This window comes from Pangasianodon hypophthalmus, chromosome 18 (assembly GCF_027358585.1).
Source record: "Pangasianodon hypophthalmus isolate fPanHyp1 chromosome 18, fPanHyp1.pri, whole genome shotgun sequence".
Lineage (NCBI taxonomy): Eukaryota > Metazoa > Chordata > Actinopteri > Siluriformes > Pangasiidae > Pangasianodon > Pangasianodon hypophthalmus.
This window is the reverse complement of record NC_069727.1, coordinates 202,003-223,182: the sequence shown is the minus strand read 5'-3', so window position 1 is coordinate 223,182 and position 21,180 is coordinate 202,003. Positions and strand designations below refer to the sequence as shown.

The following is a 21,180-nucleotide window of genomic DNA, read 5'->3' as shown; positions in this document are numbered from 1 at the left end:
CAAAGCAGTCCTCGTTGACCCTGGAACACAGCAATGAACTTCTGTAACGTTTTTTTTCTGTTACTGTAGTATTCTAAACCGGATGGGTGTGTATGAGTGTGTGGCTTTGGATGTTTGAGTGTATGAAAAGCATTGCATTTGTTTAGAAACCTTTTACCTGACTGAAGTCATTAATTCTGTACTGTAGTTATGTGTAGTTGTAAGTGTGCTTATAACAGGATTCACTTTCACTTACTTACAGAATTCCTTTCAGTAACACTAAGTAAGTATTTGGGACAGAACCTTAAAATGACTGATGTTGTAGAAAGAACTGTAAGAACTAGTGATGAACTTTGGGAGAGAGAGCGAGAGAGAGAGAGAGAGCGAGAGAGAGCGAGAGAGAGAGATTAGGGCTAAACAGAATAAATCAGATTGACTGTGCAGGTTTTTTATGTTCTTAAACCAAGAAAACGTTATTTATAGGAGATTCTATTCTGACCCAGACGTTAGGACACTCGCCCCCGTGGTGTCTTCAGCCAATCAGAACTCAGAACCGTACTGCTCTTACACTTCTCAGTAATGTTGTGTTTGTATAATGTTTGATTTTGTCTCAGATGTCTCAGGTGTCTCAGGTGGTGTTGAAGCTGGATGCTGCAGAGGCTCAGGGCCTGAAACACAGAATCAACTTCAAGAAAAATAAAGATGGAAAATGTTTCATCATCTACAAAGATAAAGACGTGATACGAGCCTGCAGGAACCAGTGCAAACACCAAGGAGGATTATTCACCCAGGACATGGAGGACATGGACGGCAGGTGTGTGTGTGTGTGTGTGTTATTGTGCAGTAATGATTTAATACTGAATTTACACACATCAGTATTCAAAGCTCAGACGTATCTTAAACGCTATTCAGAAGTTATGTTTTTTACACACGTGGGAGCACAGTTTATCTAAAACAAAGGCGTGTCTCGGTTACACACGATTGTAATCTTAGCCGCATGTTTCCTGTGAGATATCGGCTCGAGTGAGGGGCAGTGTAGGGCCCAGCGCATGAAAGTTCCAGAAAGAGTTAATGAAGTAAAAGAAAATGAGGGGATGGAGCTGCTAACCTTCTTCTAAGTTTCAATATGATGACATCAGAGGAAGTGCAGAAAGGAAGCAATAATGAAATAAAATTTCATCTGAACCTGACAAATAGCCAGGACAAATCGGACCTGAGCTGTGAGCCAATAGCACGAGTACGCTTGTGAGAAGGAAGCACACTCAAGTGCCTCAATATTATACTTCAAGGATGTAAAGACAGTACACTCTTCATGTACATTATGGAAAAAATGCTTTTCTGTATTTTAAAAATGTATATTTAAAAGTAAGGATGGAAGTACACCTGAATAATCACATTTCTTTACAGTACTATAGAGTACTTCAAGAAAAATTAAAACAGAAAAATTATATTTAATTCTCATGTCAGATAAAGTTTATAAACATTTCAATTCTGTTTTAGTGTATTTATCAACACACTAAAAGTGTAATGTGATGTACTTAAGTGTATTTTAATAGCAGTATAAGTAGCACTGAAGTATATGTGATGTGTAGTGTATTTATAACGTACTTCAACTGTGTCTACAAACTACACTCCGAAATCTACTCGAGTGCAGCATTATTGTTAAAAAAATGAAATTCAGTTCAGATATGTTAAACATTGCTTAATTACAATTTAAGTACACTTAATTTATAGTAAAATGTTCCAAAATAATACATTAAGTACATGTTAAAGCGTGTCAAAAAAGAAGTATGTATTTTATTAATTATACTTTTTAAAAGTACACTTTTCTGTTCCACGGATAAAGCAGGGATGTAATCACATCTGTGTGAGAAAGGAAAGAGAAAAAGTGTGTCATGTGTTTTGGAGAGCAGGTTCGTGTCAGAAGGTGTGTTGAAAGGTGATCAAGACTTTTCTGGAGAGATTAGGGAAAGCAGAATGAGCTCGATAGATAACCGAACATCACTATTTTTTTATAATGTTTTTTAACAGATGGTTCATGAAGTCAGGATGCAGGTTAGCAAACTCAGGATGGTATTTATTTATTTATTTATTCATTTATAAATCACCGCCATTGTCCATAGTGTGGGTCAAAACCCATTCAGGAAACTGGGTTAGCTCACAGCAAAGCCATTAGCGAGGGTCAACAGCAGGAAACACGCAGGCGGAAAACAATGACAGTGACGACAATCGACAAGACTTTATGCCAAGAGAGAGAAATAACAGAGTACATTTAAAAAACAAAGGCTTAATGCAGAACACAACAATGACAGGAAAAGTGGCGGAGTAAAGACCAAAACCAAAACTATAGCACATGATGTTAACTCAATATAAAACAAAACAAGAGCAGAATTTATCACACTCTGAAACACACCGCACGCTGTGAAGAAGAAATCAGGACAGTTATTTACTTCATTTTTACTAAACTAACTGTAAAATAACAGAAAGTTACAAAATCACTGGGAAGCCAAAAGGTCAGTTCTGAAGTCCATTTACACTGTAACACTGTGTTCTTCGTGCGGACGTGAACGTGTGTTTTTGGAAACGTGACAGCATGACCCTGCGTTGTGTGTGTTTAGCGTGTTATGAATGTGCTGATCAGGTCGATACTTTGTAATTTCTTATTTAATACAAAACTGTGTTTGCAGTTTAATTTCGCTTTGTGTGATTATTACACCCTCGTACGTGTGGAGGAGACACAATCAGCTCGGCGCTGTGCTGCTCCCGAATCCGCCGCTCCGGCGCTCAGAACCGCAGAGCGTGCTGTATTCCAGTGGAACATTAAGCAGCAGTTCCACCTCACAGAGGAACCTCTGAGTTCATCATTGTTTATTTTAGAACTTTGGTTGGTGTTTTTCTGCATTCCACGTTCTCTAACGCTCGATACACATCTCGTTCTTCGTCATAACGTTATTCATGAGGTGTTTAACACTTTATAACGGACTGTCACTGCGATGACGAGAGCGTGTGGGTGTTTATAAATCGTTTTTCACATTGTTGTGTGGTTGGAGATATTTTTGAACATCCTGCCTGTGTCAGGGGACAGCTTATTTCTTTAAACAGCGGGGTCTGTTACGCTAGTCTGTTTCTGAAGTGTGGTTTCAGGTGTCTTGTACCTGGATTGGATGTAGACTAGACTAACTGTAATGAAGATTAATCAGTTTTCCATTCTCCGCCTCAGAGAAATCCATTTCCGCTCTGAGGCAGATGTACAGTGTCTCCATTTGTTTGCCAAATGCCAAAATGCTATAAATGTGTTTGTGCTCATTTTCAGTTGTTCTGTGGTGACATGGTGATGAGAACTTCCCCTGTACAGAAGTGATACTAAAGGACATGACTCAGCTAATGTAAAACCATTAAGCTAACGATTATCCGTCAATGAGAAAAAACACACGGGTGGAAAGGACTCATTAATGTTGCAATTTAGTCCAACATTAGCAATGTCTGAGAATCCACAATGGCTAGTAACTGCAGCAGAATGTGATTTAGCGAGTATACAGGAAGTAGGTAGAATAATAATAGATATAATAGAATAATAGATTTGCATTTACATTTATGGAATTTGGTAGATGCCTTTAGCCAGAGCGACCTACAGAAAATGGCTTTCAGAGTCAACAAAGCAAAGCGAGTTTATTCATAAAGCACATTTGATCCATGTCTTGGGGTATGTCTGAGATCGGAGATTAGTGTGGATGGTACCACACTGACAGTCTAAAGATGGCTATAGATGTTCTTCCTTCTTTAGACTGTAAGAACAGTTTACACTCCAGTCTCCATCATTGAACAGTAACTTCAGTATGACACGAGAGACTTAAAGTTAAAACTCTAATGATACTCTATGATACTCTATGATACTCTAATGATCATACACAAGTCATACACAAGTTCCTTTAACACAGAGCTCCTTTAACACAGTGTGACTCTATAGCACACAGTGATAGAAGGGAAATTATTTATAATAGCACTATCCAGTGTCAGCAGTCTATAGACTGCAATATAAACACAGTTACCAGTAACCTGGATTTAAATGTAGACTATCAGCTGAAAGCTGCTGTCCTGCCTGACTGCCATCACCCCCACTGCCTGACCTGTCTAAAATAAGCTACAAGAATGGAATGATAAAGCAGTAATGCTTAATTACAAAACAAGGAAACAGGAAAATGGCCAAGGCTTATATTGAGTACATGAACGCTATTTTGCCTAAACCCTTTCCTGTCCTCTAGTATTTGAAGAAAAGACGTTCAGTGTACTGTGAAGGCTTCTTCTCCTTCTTCTTCTAGGTAAAGTATTTTGAGCACTTCTGAAAACGGGCATGACGTTTAAAAGCCTTTAAAAGCTGTTGCCTATGTTTAGCATGCTCAATTAGAAAGACATTCATGTAGTAGTAATGTAGTAGTAGTGTAGTAGTAGTGTAGTAGTAATTTAGTAGTAATGTAGTAGTGTAGTAGTAATGTAGTAGTAATGTAGTAGTAGTGTAGTAGTAGTGTAGTAGTAATTTAGTAGTAATGTAGTAGTGTAGTAGTAGTGTAGTAGTAATGTAGTAGTAGTGTAGTAGTAGTGCAGTAGTGTAGTAGTAGTGTAGTAGTAATGTAGTAGTAGTGTAGTAGTAGTGCAGTAGTGTAGTAGTAGTGCAGTAGTAATTTAGTAGTAGTGGTAGTAGTAGTGTAGTAGTAGTGTAGTAGTAATTTAGTAGTAGTGGTAGTAGTAGTGTAGTAGTAATGTAGTAGTAATGTAGTAGTGTAGTAGTAGTGGTAGTAGTAGTGTAGTAGTAATGTAGTAGCAATGTAGCAGTAGTGTAGTAGTAATGTAGTAGTAGTGGTAGTAGTAGTGTAGTAGTAATGTAGTAGTAATGTAGTAGTGTAGTAGTAGTGGTAGTAGTAGTGTAGTAGTAGTGTAGTAGTAATGTAGTAGTAGTAGTGCAGTAGTGTAGTAGTAATGTAGTAGTAGTGTAGTAGTAATTTAGTAGTAGTGGTAGTAGTAGTGTAGTAGTAATGTAGTAGTAATGTAGTAGTGTAGTAGTAATGTAGTAGTAGTGGTAGTAGTAGTGTAGTAGTAATGTAGTAGTAGTGCAGTAGTGTAGTAGTAATGTAGTAGTAGTAGTGCAGTAGTGTAGTAGTAATGTAGTAGTAGTGTAGTAGTAATGTAGTAGTAATGTAGTAGTAGTGGTAGTAGTAGTGTAGTAGTAATGTAGTAGTAGTGTAGTAGTAATTTAGTAGTAATGTATTAGTAGTGTAGTAGTAGTGTAGTAGTAATTTAGTAGTAATGTAGTAGTGTAGTAGTAGTGTAGTAGTAGTGCAGTAGTGTAGTAGTAGTGTAGTAGTAATTTAGTAGTAGTGGTAGTAGTAGTGCAGTAGTGTAGTAGTAATGTAGTAGTAATGTAGTAGTAATGTAGTAGTAGTAGTGCAGTAGTGTAGTAGTAATGTAGTAGTAGTGTAGTAGTAGTGTAGTAGTAATGTAGTAGTAGTGGTAGTAGTAGTGTAGTAGTAATGTAGTAGTAGTGGTAGTAGTAGTGCAGTAGTGTAGTAGTAATGTAGTAGTAGTGTAGTAGTAATGTAGTAGTAGTAGTGCAGTAGTGTAGTAGTAATGTAGTAGTAGTGTAGTAGTAGTGTAGTAGTAATGTAGTAGTAGTGGTAGTAGTAGTGTAGTAGTAATGTAGTAGTGTAGTAGTAGTGTAGTAGTAATTTAGTAGTAGTGGTAGTAGTAGTGCAGTAGTGTAGTAGTAATGTAGTAGTAATGTAGCAGTAGTGTAGTAGTAATGTAGTAGTAGTGGTAGTAGTAGTGCAGTAGTGTAGTAGTAATGTAGTAGTAGTGGTAGTAGTAGTGCAGTAGTGTAGTAGTAATGTAGTAGTAGTGTAGTAGTAATGTAGTAGTAGTGTAGCAGTAATGTAGTAGTAATGTAGTAGTAGTGGTAGTAGTAGTGTAGTAGTAATGTAGTAGTAGTGTAGTAGTAATTTAGTAGTAATGTAGTAGTGTAGTAGTAATGTAGTAGTAGTGTAGTAGTAATTTAGTAGTAATGTAGTAGTGTAGTAGTAGTGTAGTAGTGTAGTAGTAGTGTAGTAGTAGTGGTAGTAGTAATGTAGTAGTAATGTAGTAGTAGTGTAGTAGTAGTGTAGTAGTAATGTAGTAGTAGTGCAGTAGTGTAGTAGTAATGTAGTAGTAGTGTAGTAGTAATGTAGTAGTAGTAGTGCAGTAGTGTAGTAGTAATGTAGTAGTAGTGTAGTAGTAGTGTAGTAGTAATGTAGTAGTGTAGTAGTAGTGTAGTAGTAATTTAGTAGTAGTGGTAGTAGTAGTGTAGTAGTAATGTAGTAGTGTAGTAGTAGTGTAGTAGTAATTTAGTAGTAGTGGTAGTAGTAGTGCAGTAGTGTAGTAGTAATGTAGTAGTAATGTAGCAGTAGTGTAGTAGTAATGTAGTAGTAGTGGTAGTAGTAGTGCAGTAGTGTAGTAGTAATGTAGTAGTAGTGTAGTAGTAATGTAGTAGTAATGTAGTAGTAGTGTAGCAGTAATGTAGTAGTAATGTAGTAGTAGTGGTAGTAGTAGTGTAGTAGTAATGTAGTAGTAGTGTAGTAGTAATTTAGTAGTAATGTAGTAGTGTAGTAGTAATGTAGTAGTAGTGTAGTAGTAATTTAGTAGTAATGTAGTAGTGTAGTAGTAATGTAGTAGTAGTGTAGTAGTAATTTAGTAGTAGTGTAGTAGTGTAGTAGTAGTGTAGTAGTAGTGGTAGTAGTAATGTAGTAGTAGTGTAGCAGTAGTGTAGTAGTAATGTAGTAGTAGTGGTAGTAGTAGTGTAGTAGTAATGTAGTAGTAATGTAGTAGTAATGTAGTAGTAGTGTAGTAGTAATGTAGTAGTAATGTAGTAGTAGTGTAGTAGTAGTGTAGCAGTAATTTAGTAGTAATGTAGTAGTGTAGTAGTAGTGCTGTAGTAATTTAGTAGTAATGTAGCAGTAATGTAGTAGTAGTGTAGCAGTAATGTAGAAGTAATGTAGTAGTAGTGTAGTAGTAGTGTAGCAGTAATGTAGTAGTAATGTAGCAGTAGTGTAGTAGTAATGTAGTAGTAGTGTAGCAGTAGTGTAGTAGTAATGTAGTAGTAGTGTAGCAGTAGTGTAGTAGTAATGTAGTAGTAGTGTAGTAGTAGTGTAGTAGTAATTTAGTAGTAGTGTAGTAGTAGTGTAGTAGTAATTTAGTAGTAATGTAGTAGTGTAGTAGTAGTGCAGTAGTAATTTAGTAGTAATGTAGCAGTAATGTAGTAGTAGAGTAGCAGTAATGTAGTAGTAATGTAGTAGAAGTGTAGTAGTAGTGTAGTAGTAATTTAGTAGTAGTGTAGTAGTGTAGTAGTAGTGTAGTACTAGTGGTAGTAGTAATGTAGTAGTAATGTAGTAGTAGTGTAGTAGTAGTGTAGTAGTAATGTAGTAGTAATGTAGCAGTAGTGTAGTAGTAATGTAGTAGTAGTGGTAGTAGTAGTGTAGTAGTAATGTAGTAGTAATGTAGTAGTAGTGTAGTAGTAATGTAGTAGTAATGTAGCAGTAGTGTAGTAGTAATGTAGTAGTAGTGTAGTAGTAGTGTAGTAGTAATGTAGTAGTAGTGTAGTAGTAGTGTAGTAGTAATGTAGTAGTAGTGTAGTAGTAGTGTAGTAGTAATTTAGTAGTAATGTAGTAGTGTAGTAGTAGTGCAGTAGTAATTTAGTAGTAATGTAGCAGTAATGTAGTAGTAGTGTAGCAGTAATGTAGTAGTAATGTAGTAGTAGTGTAGTAGTAGTGTAGCAGTAATGTAGTAGTAATGTAGCAGTAGTGTAGCAGTAATGTAGTAGTAATGTAGTAGTAGTGTAGCAGTAGTGTAGTAGTAATGTAGTAGTAGTGTAGCAGTAGTGTAGTAGTAATGTAGTAGCAGTGTAGTAGTAGTGTAGTAGTAATGTAGTAGTAGTGTAGCAGTAATATAGTAGTAATGTAGTAGTAGTGTAGTAGTAATGTAGTAGTAATGTAGTAGTGTAGTAGTAGTGTAGTAGTAGTGTAGCAGTAGTGTAGTAGTAATGTATTAGTAATGTAGTAGTAGTGTAGCAGTAATGTAGTAGTAATGTAGTAGTAGTGTAGTAGTAGTGTAGCAGTAATGTAGTAGTAGTGGTAGTAGTAGTGTAGCAGTAGTGTAGTAGTAGTGTAGCAGTAATGTAGTAGTAATGTAGTAGTAGTGTAGTAGTAGTGTAGCAGTAATGAAGTAGTAGTGGTAGTAGTAGTGTAGCAGTAGTGTAGTAGTAGTGTAGCAGTAATGTAGTAGTAATGTAGTAGTAGTGGTAGTAGTAATGTAGTAGTAGTGGTAGTAGTAATGTAGTAGTAATGTAGTAGTAGTGTAGCAGTAATGTAGTAGTAATGTAGTAGTAGTGTAGTAGTAATGTAGTAGTTCAATTCAATTCAATTCAATTTTATTTGTATAGCGCTTTTAACAATGGACATTGTCACAAAGCAGCTTTACAGAAATAAATGGATTCACAAAAATATATTGTAAATATTTAAATTTATCACTGTGAATTTATCCCTAATGAGCAAGCCAGTGGCGACGGTGGCAAGGAAAAACTCCCCGAGATGATATGAGGAAGAAACCTTGAGAGGAACCAGGCTCAAAAGGGAACCCATCCTCATCTGGGTGCAACGGATAGTGCAATTATAAATAAATCCCTTCTATTGTGTACTATATGGACAAATAGTGCAATTGTGCAACCAATAAATTCATCGCAGTATTTGCAAGAGGTCCGGCTGGTTAAAATCTATCCACTGTCCACTGATGGAGTCCTGAGTACGAAGCTGCTCGTGGCAACTGCAGCCCCAAAGCCACTACAGCAATCGCAGTCCCAAGCCATTACAGTACAGCTCCCCATATGTGATCCCCAAGCCATCTCCACAGCCCCCAGGTGGCACCATCCCCAGCAATCCAAACAGTTCTTCAGGCAGTCCATATGGGGCCACCCCCAGCAGCAGCGAGCGAACTCAACCGATGAGAACTCCAACCAGAAGTAGGGCATCAGGATGGGTCAGGCAGCGAGGAGGAGCAGAAGGGGTCAGGATCACTGGCATCATTGGCATCTCAGAAGTAGCATGTGTAGCTCGACAGAGAGTGAGGGAGAGAGAGAGATGGAGAGAAAGGAAGAGATTGTTAGGTGAGCTTTTGTCCTCTAATGGTTAAGCACGATGTACTTTGCATGCAGAGTGCAAGCAGGGACTCCGGCAAGACTAGCTATGACAGCATAACTGAAAGGGAGAGCCAGAAGCTAACACAGACATGAGGGCACCCTGGGACATAAGGCAGCCAGCCACTCCACCGTCGACAAACCTGAGTGAACGTGTGAGAGTGGGGGGGCGACAGCATCCAAACATCCCATTTCACCACAACACTCTATGCCTGTGAAGTAGTAATGTAGTAGTGTAGTAGTAGTGTAGTAGTAGTGTAGCAGTAGTGTAGCAGTAGTGTAGTAGTAATGTATTAGTAATGTAGTAGTAGTGTAGCAGTAATGTAGTAGTAATGTAGTAGTAGTGTAGTAGTAGTGTAGCAGTAATGTAGTAGTAGTGGTAGTAGTAGTGTAGCAGTAGTGTAGTAGTAGTGTAGCAGTAATGTAGTAGTAATGTAGTAGTAGTGCAGTCGTGTAGTAGTAATGTAGTAGTAGTGGTAGTAGTAGTGTAGTAGTAATGTAGTAGTAGTGCAGTCGTGTAGTAGTAATGTAGTAGTAGTGTAGTAGTAGTGTAGTAGTAATGTAGTAGTAATGTAGCAGTAGTGTAGTAGTAATGTAGTAGTAGTGGTAGTAGTAGTGTAGTAGTAATGTAGTAGTAGTGTAGTAGTAGTGTAGTAGTAATGTAGTAGTAGTGTAGTAGTAGTAGTGCAGTAGTGTAGTAGTAATGTAGTAGTAGTGTAGCAGTAGTCGTAGCAGTAATGTAGTAGTAGTGGTAGCAGTAGTGTAGTAGTAATGTAGTAGTAGTGGTAGTAGTAGTCGTAGTAGTAGTGTAGTAGTAGTGTAGTAGTAGTGTAGTAGTAGTGCAGTAGTGTAGTAGTAATGTAATAGTAGTGCAGTAGTGTAGTAGTAGTGCAGTAGTGTAGTAGTAATGTAGTAGTAGTGCAGTAGTGTAGTAGTAGTGTAGTAGTAGTGCAGTAGTGTAGTAGTAATGTAGTAGTAGTGCAGTAGTGTAGTAGTAATGTAGTAGTAGTGCAGTAGTGTAGTAGTAATGTAGTAGTAGTGTAGTAGTAGTGTAGTAGTAATTTAGTAGTAGTGGTAGTAGTAGTGTAGTAATAATGTAGTAGTAATGTAGTAGTGTAGTAGTAATGTAGTAGTAGTGGTAGTAGTAGTGCAGTAGTAATGTAGTAGTAGTGCAGTAGTGTAGTAGTAATGTAGTAGTAGTAGTGCAGTAGTGTAGTAGTAATGTAGTAGTAGTGTAGTAGTAATGTAGTAGTAGTGGTAGTAGTAGTGTAGTAGTAATGTAGTAGTAGTGTAGTAGTAATTTAGTAGTAATGTATTAATAGTGTAGTAGTAGTGTAGTAGTAATTTAGTAGTAATGTAGTAGTGTAGTAGTAGTGTAGTAGTAGTGTAGTAGTAGTGCAGTAGTGTAGTAGTAGTGTAGTAGTAATTTAGTAGTAGTGGTAGTAGTAGTGCAGTAGTGTAGTAGTAATGTAGTAGTAATGTAGCAGTAGTGTAGTAGTAATGTAGTAGTAGTGGTAGTAGTAGTGCAGTAGTGTAGTAGTAATGTAGTAGTAGTGTAGTAGTAATGTAGTAGTAGTGTAGCAGTAATGTAGTAGTAATGTAGTAGTAGTGGTAGTAGTAGTGTAGTAGTAATGTAGTAGTAGTGTAGTAGTAATTTAGTAGTAATGTAGTAGTGTAGTAGTAATGTAGTAGTAGTGTAGTAGTAGTGTAGTAGTAATTTAGTAGTAGTGTAGTAGTGTAGTAGTAATGTAGTAGTAGTAGTGCAGTAGTGTAGTAGTAATGTAGTAGTAGTGTAGTAGTAGTGTAGTAGTGTAGTAGTAGTGTAGTAGTAGTGCTGTAGTGTAGCAGTAATGTAGTAGTAGTGGTAGTAGTAGTGTAGTAGTAATGTAGTAGTAGTGTAGTAGTAATTTAGTAGTAATGTAGTAGTGTAGTAGTAATGTAGTAGTAGTGTAGTAGTAGTGTAGTAGTAATTTAGTAGTAATGTAGTAGTGTAGTAGTAATGTAGTAGTAGTGTAGTAGTAGTGTAGTAGTAGTGTAGTAGTAATTTAGTAGTAATGTAGTAGTGTAGTAGTAATGTAGTAGTAGTGTAGTAGTAGTGTAGTAGTGTAGTAGTAATTTAGTAGTAATGTAGTAGTGTAGTAGTAGTGTAGTAGTAGTGTAGTAGTAATTTAGTAGTAATGTAGTAGTGTAGTAGTAGTGTAGTAGTAATGTAGTAGTAGTGTAGTAGTAGTGCAGTAGTGTAGTAGTAGTGTAGTAGTAGTGCAGTAGTAATTTAGTAGTAGTGGTAGTAGTAGTGTAGTAGTAATGTAGTAGTAATGTAGTAGTGTAGTAGTAATGTAGTAGTAGTGGTAGTAGTAGTGTAGTAGTAATGTAGTAGTAGTGGTAGTAGTAGTGTAGTAGTAGTGTAGTAGTAATTTAGTAGTAGTGGTAGTAGTAGTGTAGTAGTAATGTAGTAGTAATGTAGTAGTAATTTAGTAGTAATGTATTAGTAGTGTAGTAGTAGTGTAGTAGTAATTTAGTAGTAATGTAGTAGTGTAGTAGTAGTGTAGTAGTAGTGCAGTAGTGTAGTAGTAGTGTAGTAGTAGTGTAGTAGTAATTTAGTAGTAATGTAGTAGTGTAGTAGTAATGTAGTAGTAGTGTAGTAGTAGTGTAGTAGTAATTTAGTAGTAATGTAGTAGTGTAGTAGTAATGTAGTAGTAGTGGTAGTAGTAGTGTAGTAGTAATGTAGTAGTAGTGTAGTAGTAATTTAGTAGTAATGTATTAGTAGTGTAGTAGTAGTGTAGTAGTAATTTAGTAGTAATGTAGTAGTGTAGTAGTAATGTAGTAGTAGTGTAGTAGTAATTTAGTAGTAATGTAGTAGTAGTGTAGTAGTAGTGTAGTAGTAGTGTAGTAGTAGTGCAGTAGTGTAGTAGTAGTGTAGTAGTAGTGTAGTAGTAGTGCAGTAGTGTAGTAGTAATTTAGTAGTAATGTAGTAGTAATTTAGTAGTAATGTAGTAGTGTAGTAGTAATGTAGTAGTAGTGTAGTAGTAGTGTAGTAGTAATTTAGTAGTAATGTAGTAGTGTAGTAGTAGTGTAGTAGTAATGTAGTAGTAGTGTAGTAGTAGTGCAGTAGTGTAGTAGTAGTGTAGTAGTAGTGCAGTAGTAATTTAGTAGTAGTGGTAGTAGTAGTGTAGTAGTAATGTAGTAGGAATGTAGTAGTGTAGTAGTAATGTAGTAGTAGTGTAGTAGTAATGTAGTAGTAATGTAGTAGTAGTGGTAGTAGTAGTGTAGTAGTAATGTAGTAGTAGTGTAGTAGTAATTTAGTAGTAATGTATTAGTAGTGTAGTAGTAGTGTAGTAGTAATTTAGTAGTAATGTAGTAGTGTAGTAGTAGTGTAGTAGTAGTGCAGTAGTGTAGTAGTAGTGTAGTAGTAGTGTAGTAGTAATTTAGTAGTAGTGGTAGTAGTAGTGCAGTAGTGTAGTAGTAATGTAGTAGTAATGTAGCAGTAGTGTAGTAGTAATGTAGTAGTAGTGGTAGTAGTAGTGCAGTAGTGTAGTAGTAATGTAGTAGTAGTGTAGTAGTAATGTAGTAGTAATGTAGTAGTAGTGTAGCAGTAATGTAGTAGTAATGTAGTAGTAGTGGTAGTAGTAGTGTAGTAGTAATGTATTAGTAGTGTAGTAGTAATTTAGTAGTAATGTAGTAGTGTAGTAGTAATGTAGTAGTAGTGTAGTAGTAATTTAGTAGTAATGTAGTAGTGTAGTAGTAATGTAGCAGTAATGTAGTAGTAATGTAGTAGTAGTGTAGTAGTAGTGTAGTAGTAATTTAGTAGTAATGTAGTAGTGTAGTAGTAATGTAGTAGTAGTGTAGTAGTAATTTAGTAGTAATGTAGTAGTAGTGTAGTAGTAGTGTAGTAGTAATTTAGTAGTAGTGTAGTAGTGTAGTAGTAGTGTAGTAGTAATGTAGTAGTAGTGTAGTAGTAATGTAGTAGTAGTAGTGCAGTAGTGTAGTAGTAATGTAGTAGTAGTGTAGTAGTAGTGTAGTAGTAATGTAGTAGTAGTGGTAGTAGTAGTGTAGTAGTAATGTAGTAGTAATGTAGTAGTGTAGTAGTAATGTAGTAGTAGTGGTAGTAGTAGTGTAGTAGTAATGTAGTAGTAGTGGTAGTAGTAGTGTAGTAGTAGTGTAGTAGTAATGTAGTAGTAGTAGTGCAGTAGTGTAGTAGTAGTGTAGTAGTAATGTAGTAGTAGTAGTGCAGTAGTGTAGTAGTAGTGTAGTAGTAATGTAGTAGTAATGTAGTAGTAGTAGTGCAGTAGTGTAGTAGTAATGTAGTAGTAGTAGTGCAGTAGTGTAGTAGTAGTGTAGTAGTAGTGTAGTAGTAATGTAGTAGTAATGTAGTAGTAGTGGTAGTAGTAGTGTAGTAGTAATGTAGTAGTAGTGTAGTAGTAATTTAGTAGTAATGTATTAGTAGTGTAGTAGTAATGTAGTAGTAATTTAGTAGTAATGTAGTAGTGTAGTAGTAGTGTAGTAGTAGTGCAGTAGTGTAGTAGTAGTGTAGTAGTGTAGTAGTAATGTAGTAGTAGTGCAGTAGTGTAGTAGTAATGTAGTAGTAGTGCAGTAGTGTAGTAGTAATGTAGTAGTAGTGTAGTAGTGTAGTAGTAATGTAGTAGTAGTGCAGTAGTGGTAGTAGTAATGTAGTAGTAGTGCAGTAGTGTAGTAGTAATGTAGTAGTAGTGCAGTAGTGTAGTAGTAGTGCAGTAGTGTAGTAGTAGTGTAGTAGTAGTGCAGTAGTGTAGTAGTAGTGCAGTAGTGTAGTAGTAGTGTAGTAGTGTAGTAGTAATGTAGTAGTAGTGCAGTAGTGTAGTAGTAGTGCAGTAGTATTGCAGTAATGTAGTAGTAGTGGTAGTAGTAAAGTAGTAGTAGTGCAGTAGTGTAGTAGTAGTGTAGTAGTGTAGTAGTAATGTAGTAGTAGTGCAGTAATGTAGTAGTAGTGCAGTAGTGTAGTAGTAATGTAGTAGTAGTGCAGTAGTGCAGTAGTGTAGTAGTAATGTAGTAGTAGTGCAGTAGTGTAGTAGTAATGTAGTAGTAGTGTAGTAGTAGTGTAGTAGTAGTGCAGTAGTGGTAGTAGTAATGTAGTAGTAATGTAGTAGTAGTGTAGTAGTAGTGTAGTAGTAGTGCAGTAGTGGTAGTAGTAATGTAGTAGTAGTGCAGTAGTGTAGTAGTAGTGTAGTAGTAGTGTAGTAGTAGTGCAGTAATGTAGTAGTAGTGCAGTAGTGTAGTAGTAATGTAGTAGTATTGCAGTAATGTAGTAGTAGTGGTAGTAGTAAAGTAGTAGTAGTGCGGTGCCGGTACCCCGGTGTAGGCTCTAGCGTACCGTTTCATCTCTCACCACAGTATACAGGGTTAATGTCATTCTTCTTTTTAATGTGTTTACGTAATCTGCTTTACCTCATTATCTTATTAAATCTCACGGTCTTTAGAATGCAGTGTGTGTTTTATTCATATTGATCAAAATATTTCAAAATTTAGCATAAAAGTGTCTGTATAATTATTATTGTGGTATCGTTATGAAATATGTAACAGTATATAAATATATAAACCTGTGTGTTTCAGGACAGTTCGCTGCTCTAACCATTTCTGGAAGCTGAACGTGGCGACCATGGAGTACATCAATCCTCCAGATAGCTTCATACAGGACAAACTCGGTGAGAAGCGTTCACCTCATTAACAGAAATCTGAACTACACTGCCTCAATCCTGCCTCAATCCCATCTCTATACTGCCTCAATCCTGCCTCAGTTCCACCAGAATTAAGTTATCACCACCTTCTGCAGCAGCATCTGCCCAATATCTGATTATGTGACATTTTCAGGACTGCCCTACATCTGATTCCTAATATGATACAGTATTGTGTGTGTGTGTGTGTGTAGAGGTGGTACGTTGTGAAGACGGGGGATTGGAGTTTGTGGAGTTGGACCCTCCTGACCCTTGGACAGCTGATCCCAGACCTGCTGAGGAGCTACAGCCTGGAGAGGTTACGGTAACACACACACACACACGCACACACACACAGAGAGCATGAGAGAGAGAGAGAGAGAGAGACTGGGTGAGTGTGTGATAAAAAGAGAGAGAGACCCACCCTAACCCCATTTGAACTCCTTACTTCAACACTTCCTGTGCTACCAGTAATCTGTATGATGTTGCATTTCTGTTGTTCACTTTATGTCTTGTTCAGTTTCTTCTTCTCTTCCTCTGTTATATGTTGCTTTGGCAATACGAAATATTTTGTCATGCCAATAAAGCACACATTTAATTGAATTGAGAGACTGAGTGAGTGTGTGTATGTGTGACTGTGTGTGTATGTCTGTGTGTGTGTGAGTGGATGTGTGTGTATGTGTGTGAGTGGGTGTGTGGGTGTGTGAGTGTGTGAGTGGGTGTGTGAGTGTGTGGGTGTGTGTGTGTGGGTGTGTGAGTGTGTGGGTGTGTGTGAGTGGATGTGTGTGTGTGTGAGTGTGTGAGTGGGTGTATGAGTGTGTGTGTGTGTGTGTGAGTGTGTGTGTGAGTGGGTGTGAGTGGGTGTGTGTGAGTGTGAGTGGGTGTGTGAGTGGGTGTGAGTGGGTGTGTGTGTGAGTGGGTGTGAGTGTGAGTGGGTGTGAGTGTTTATGTGAGTGGGTGTGTGTGTGTGTGTGTGTGAGTGGGTGTGTGTGTGTGTGAGTGTGAGTGGGTGTGTGTGTGTGTGAGTGGGTGTGTGAGTGTGTGTGTGTGTGTGTGTGGGTGTGTGAGTGTTTGTGTGAGTGTGAGTGGGTGTGTGAGTGGGTGTGAGTGGGTGTGTGTGTGAGTGGGTGTGAGTGTGAGTGGGTGTGAGTGGGTATGTGAGTGGGTGTGTGTGTGTGTGTGTGTGAGTGGGTGTGTGTGTGTGTGAGTGTGAGTGGGTGTGTGTGTGTGTGAGTGGGTGTGTGAGTGTGTGTGTGTGTGTGTGTGTGAGTGGGGGTTAAAGATACAGAAATAATGAAATTTACTCATCACTGTTCTTTAGCGCTAACAGAAGAGAACAGTGATTAAATAAGGAAAGAGTGTGTGAGGACACTGAAAATAAAAATAAGTGTGTGAGGACAGTGAAGCATGACTTTATACTACACGCGTGTTTAGAACTTAGAGAGGAGCGCATCAGGAACTCTGAGGTTGAAGACCTGAGCTGGTGTGTATAGGTGTGTAGTTCTGATCCAGAGTGTGTAGATGATGTGGTGCAGAATAAACCAGTGGAGTTCCTCGGTTCCTCTGTAAGGGGTCACATGAGAGAACCTCAGGAGTTCTCTGATGAACCAGGTGAGCAGCAGTGACCTGCAGAGAAGACATCAAGGGGAACCTCGGGAGGCTAGTTCTGTGATGATAAATCCACTGAGAACATACCTGCTGTGTGTGTGTGTGTGTGTGTGTGTGTGTCCTCAGCTGACTTACATCACACACGCATGTATGGAAGTGAAGGCGGGGTCGAAGAGGATGATGTTTGATCCGTGGTTGGTGGGTCCAGCATTCGCTCGGGGTTGGTGGCTTTTACACGAACCTCCACCTGATGCACTGGAGAGACTCTACACTGCAGATCTGATCTACATCAGCCACATGCACTCAGACCACCTCAGGTAACGCCGCTTATCTTTAGCATAACATCTCGTGTCTGATCTACAGGCTGTCTGAAAAGTCAGGAACCAGTTCTGTGACAACTGCCAAGATCCTTAATCCTCATCGACTCAACTCGATTATTAACTTGCTTTGGATAAAAGCATCTGCTGAATCCGTGAATGTAAACATAAACAAATATTAACAGGACAAATATTTACTTCAGTCCTCATATCTGATCTCCATCAGCCATATGTCCTGTAACTCCACCCATACCACTGCACACGCTCATACAGAATATTTATATAACCCTGTGGAATAGTCACAGAACTGTAGAGTTACTCTGCAAAAAACACAGCTTTTTGTGTAAATACATTAAATATAGTCATTAGCATAGCATCTCATCTCTAGTGTTTCCTACTGTGAGTTTACAATAATTGAAATTATAAGATAATTAAATCTATTTCTAGACATTTTTACTCATTTCAGCTTGAACTGTCTTGTTCTATCGGTATATAATTTAACTCATTTTTGGCATTTATTTCTAGAAAGAAGCAAATTATCTGTCGATAGAATAAGAAACGTTTAAAGCATAAGAGTAGTTTTTAAAATATCTGGACACAGGTTTACTAAGCGTATGTTGGTTTATTGTAATCTTATTAACAGAAACTTTTGGATAAATCTGACTGTAATTAAGATATTTTTAGTGATAAGATGTAATTTTTTACTGCAGTGTAAATACTGTGTGTTTTATAGTGTGTTTACGGTACGTGTGTTTATGTTACGTGTGTTTATGGTACGTGTGTTTACGGTACGTGTGTTTATGTTACGTGTGTTTATAGTACATGTGTTTACAATCTGTTTGTTTATGGTACGTGTGTTTATGGTACGTGTGTTTATGGTACGTGTGTTTACAATCTGTTTGTTTATGGTACGTGTGTTTATGGTACGTGTGTTTATGGTACGTGTGTTTACGGTACGTGTGTTTATGTTACGTGTGTTTATAGTACATGTGTTTACAATCTGTTTGTTTATGGTACGTGTGTTTATGGTACGTGTGTTTATGGTACGTGTGTTTACGGTACGTGTGTTTATGTTACGTGTGTTTATAGTACATGTGTTTACAATCTGTTTGTTTATGGTACGTGTGTTTATGGTACGTGTGTTTATGGTACGTGTGTTTATGGTACGTGTGTTTACGGTACGTGTGTTTACAATCTGTTTGTTTATGGTACGTGTGTTTACGGTACGTGTGTTTATGGTACGTGTGTTTACAATCTGTTTGTTTATGGTACGTGTGTTTATGGTAAGTGTGTTTATGGTACGTGTGTTTACGGTACGTGTGTTTACGTTACGTGTGTTTATGGTACGTGTGTTTACGTTACGTGTGTTTATGGTACGTGTGTTTACATTACGTGTGTTTATGGTACGTGTGTTTACGGTACGTGTGTTTATGCTGCGTGTGTTCACGGTATGTGTGTTTACGGTACATGTGTTTACGGTACGTGTGTTTATGCTGTGTGTGTTTACGGTACATGTGTTTACGGTACGTGTGTTTATGCTGTGTGTGTTTACGGTACATGTGTTTACGGTACATGTGTTTATGGTACGTGTGTTTATGCTGTGTGTGTTTACGGTACGTGTGTTTATGGTACGTGTGTTTATGCTGTGTGTGTTTACGGTACATGTGTTTACGGTACATGTGTTTATGGTACGTGTGTTTATGCTGTGTGTGTTTACGGTACATGTGTTTACGGTACGTGTGTTTATGCTGTGTGTGTTTACGGTACATGTGTTTACGGTACATGTGTTTACGGTACGTGTGTTTATGCTGTGTGTGTTCACGGTATGTGTGTTTACGGTACATGTGTTTATGGTACGTGTGTTTATGCTGTGTGTGTTTACGGTACATGTGTTTACGGTACATGTGTTTACGGTACGTGTGTTTATGCTGTGTGTGTTTACGGTACATGTGTTTACGGTACATGTGTTTATGGTACGTGTGTTTACATTACGTGTGTTTATGGTACGTGTGTTTACGGTACGTGTGTTTATGCTGCGTGTGTTTACGGTACATGTGTTTACGGTACGTGTGTTTATGCTGTGTGTGTTTACGGTACATGTGTTTACGGTACATGTGTTTACGGTACATGTGTTTATGGTACGTGTGTTTATGCTGTGTGTGTTCACGGTATGTGTGTTTATGGTACGTGTGTTTATGCTGCGTGTGTTTACGGTACATGTGTTTACGGTACGTGTGTTTATGCTGTGTGTGTTCACGCTATGTGTGTTTACGGAACGTGTGTTTATGCTGCGTGTATTTACGGTAGATGTGTTTACGTTACATGTGTTTACGGTGTTTTTTTGCAGCTATCCCACTCTGAAGTTACTCGCTGAGAGAAGATCAGATTTACCAATATACGTTGGAAACACAGAACGTCCCGTTTTCTGGTACGTTCCAACTTCCACATGATGTTCTTTTGCTCAGAAATTGGTGAAACAGTTAAACAAGCGTAATGTATTTACTATATTGCATTGCGTCACAGGTATCTCGAGAAAAGCGGCGTGAATCTGACTAACATCAACGTTGTTCCATTTGGCATCTGGCAGAACGTAAGAGTCGATTTTTAATCTGTCTATGCAGTCTTCCATGAGCTGAAAGCCAGTTCAAGCGTGATTCCAGTGTGAAGTCGATCCTAAACCGAACATTGAGAGGAGTTAGTTTAAAACTAGCACAGTGTAAAATTTCAGTCATAACTAGTAAAGTGTAACGCAATCGTAGATAACATATTTCACCACCATCGGCACAAATTACAATAAACCAGGGCCTCAGTTTATCCATCTGTATTTGTATATATTTGTATGCTTGCGCTCTCGTGCAGCAACTACAGACACCTGCAAACTAAATCCTCATTTAAATTCACTGATGACAGTAAAATATCATATTAATGGTAAACTTTTAAGATATTTTGTGGAGTACGTTGCTAATATCTCCTCAGGCAGCATTGTTCCCTTTGAACAGAATCACAGAGTAGTAGTTAATTTACACTGAACATTGCACTACTTCATTTTAGTAGTGTGTAAACACAAGCATAGCTCTTAGTTCAGGTGGAGGTTGAGTTGAGCAGGTGTTTAACACACTTCCTGTGCATTCAGGTAGATGAACATTTGCGGTTTATGATCCTGATGGACGGCGTTCACCCGGAGATGGACACCTGCATTATTGTGGAATATAAAGGTAATGTTTATATTAATCACTCGTCACAGTTAATCTAGATTATCAATCACACCCCAGAAATGGCATTAAAACTATAATATTATTATATTATAAAAACATTCATGAATGTCCCGCCCCTTTAGGTCACAAGATCCTGAACACAGTGGACTGTACAAGCCCCAATAATGGCCGCCTCCCGCACGGAGTGGACGTGATGCTGAGCGACTTCGCTGGAGGAGCTTCAGGATTCCCCATGACTTTCACTGGAGGAAAATACACTGGTGAGCTGTCTGTCTGTCTGTCTCTCTGTCTGTCTATCTCTCTGTCTCTCTGTCTGTCTATCTCTCTGTCTCTCTGTCTGTCTCTCTGTCTGTCTGTCTGTCTGTCTCATCATATGTGATCTCCTTACTCCATACACTGCCACAAGATCTCTTCAATCATCAAGTCCGTTACTCCGTTCAGTCCCATGTTCACGTTCTAAAGCCGAAGGTGCCCGGGCTTTCTCGATGTCTGCTCCCAGGCTCTGGATTAGTCTCCCTTTTCATATAAGATCAACCTCCTCTATTGCTATGTTCAAATCCTCTTTGAAGACTCACTTTTATTCCTTATCTTTTAATTCAGTCTGAGCCTGTAAAATTTTGTCTTCCAGTATTTTGTATTGTTAAATGTTTTGTGTATAGATCTGTTTTATACTACTTGTACAGCACTTTGGTTTCAACTTGGCAGCAGCTTGGCAGTGCTGGGGCTTGAACCCCTGACCTTCTGATTAGTAACCCACAGCCTTAACCTTTAAGGAGCTGGTGGTGGGTTCCTCCAGTGGGTGAGATCCTCCGACGAGGAACCACTTGCAGAAATTCCACAAGTCTATGAAAGTAGTCCCAGATCCACAGGTTTTTGAGCAGCACATGACCAGGTGTTCAGTGGTGACCAGGTGTTCATAAAAAAACACATGCAATAAAAGATCATAAAAAACAGAATCCGGTAGCCTAATGTTACGGAGGAGACACAAAAACACACAGTCTCCATTTCACTTTAGACCAGTGCTTGGGATTTCCAGGCACTCTGTGTGTGTGTGTGTCTGTCCCACAGAGATGCCTCATGATGACATTTTATATCTGCACTGATGCCCTCATATTGAACACAACACTAAAGGAAACTCAGTGTGTCTGTGAGTTTAGAGAGAA

General features: G+C 38.0%; 1 protein-coding gene across 6 annotated transcripts in view; it reads left to right on the top strand.

Moving 5' to 3' along the window:
• Positions 1-21,180, top strand: part of cmah (cytidine monophospho-N-acetylneuraminic acid hydroxylase) — a 33,540-nt gene that overhangs the window by 1,912 nt on the left and 10,448 nt on the right. For 3 of the 6 annotated variants that reach the window (XM_026928102.3, XM_026928101.3, XM_034313090.2), the window contains exons 2-9: positions 594-793; positions 14,777-14,868; positions 15,093-15,202; positions 16,612-16,802; positions 19,150-19,230; positions 19,326-19,392; positions 19,936-20,017; positions 20,140-20,277. In XM_026928102.3, the coding sequence (XP_026783903.3) occupies positions 594-793; positions 14,777-14,868; positions 15,093-15,202; positions 16,612-16,802; positions 19,150-19,230; positions 19,326-19,392; positions 19,936-20,017; positions 20,140-20,277 (961 nt within the window). Of the gene's footprint in view, positions 1-165; positions 263-593; positions 794-4,241; positions 4,299-14,776; positions 14,869-15,092; positions 15,203-16,611; positions 16,803-19,149; positions 19,231-19,325; positions 19,393-19,935; positions 20,018-20,139; positions 20,278-21,180 lie in introns of those variants that run through there. The other 3 variants (XM_026928103.3, XM_034313091.2, XM_053241716.1) reach the window with 3 other exon arrangements.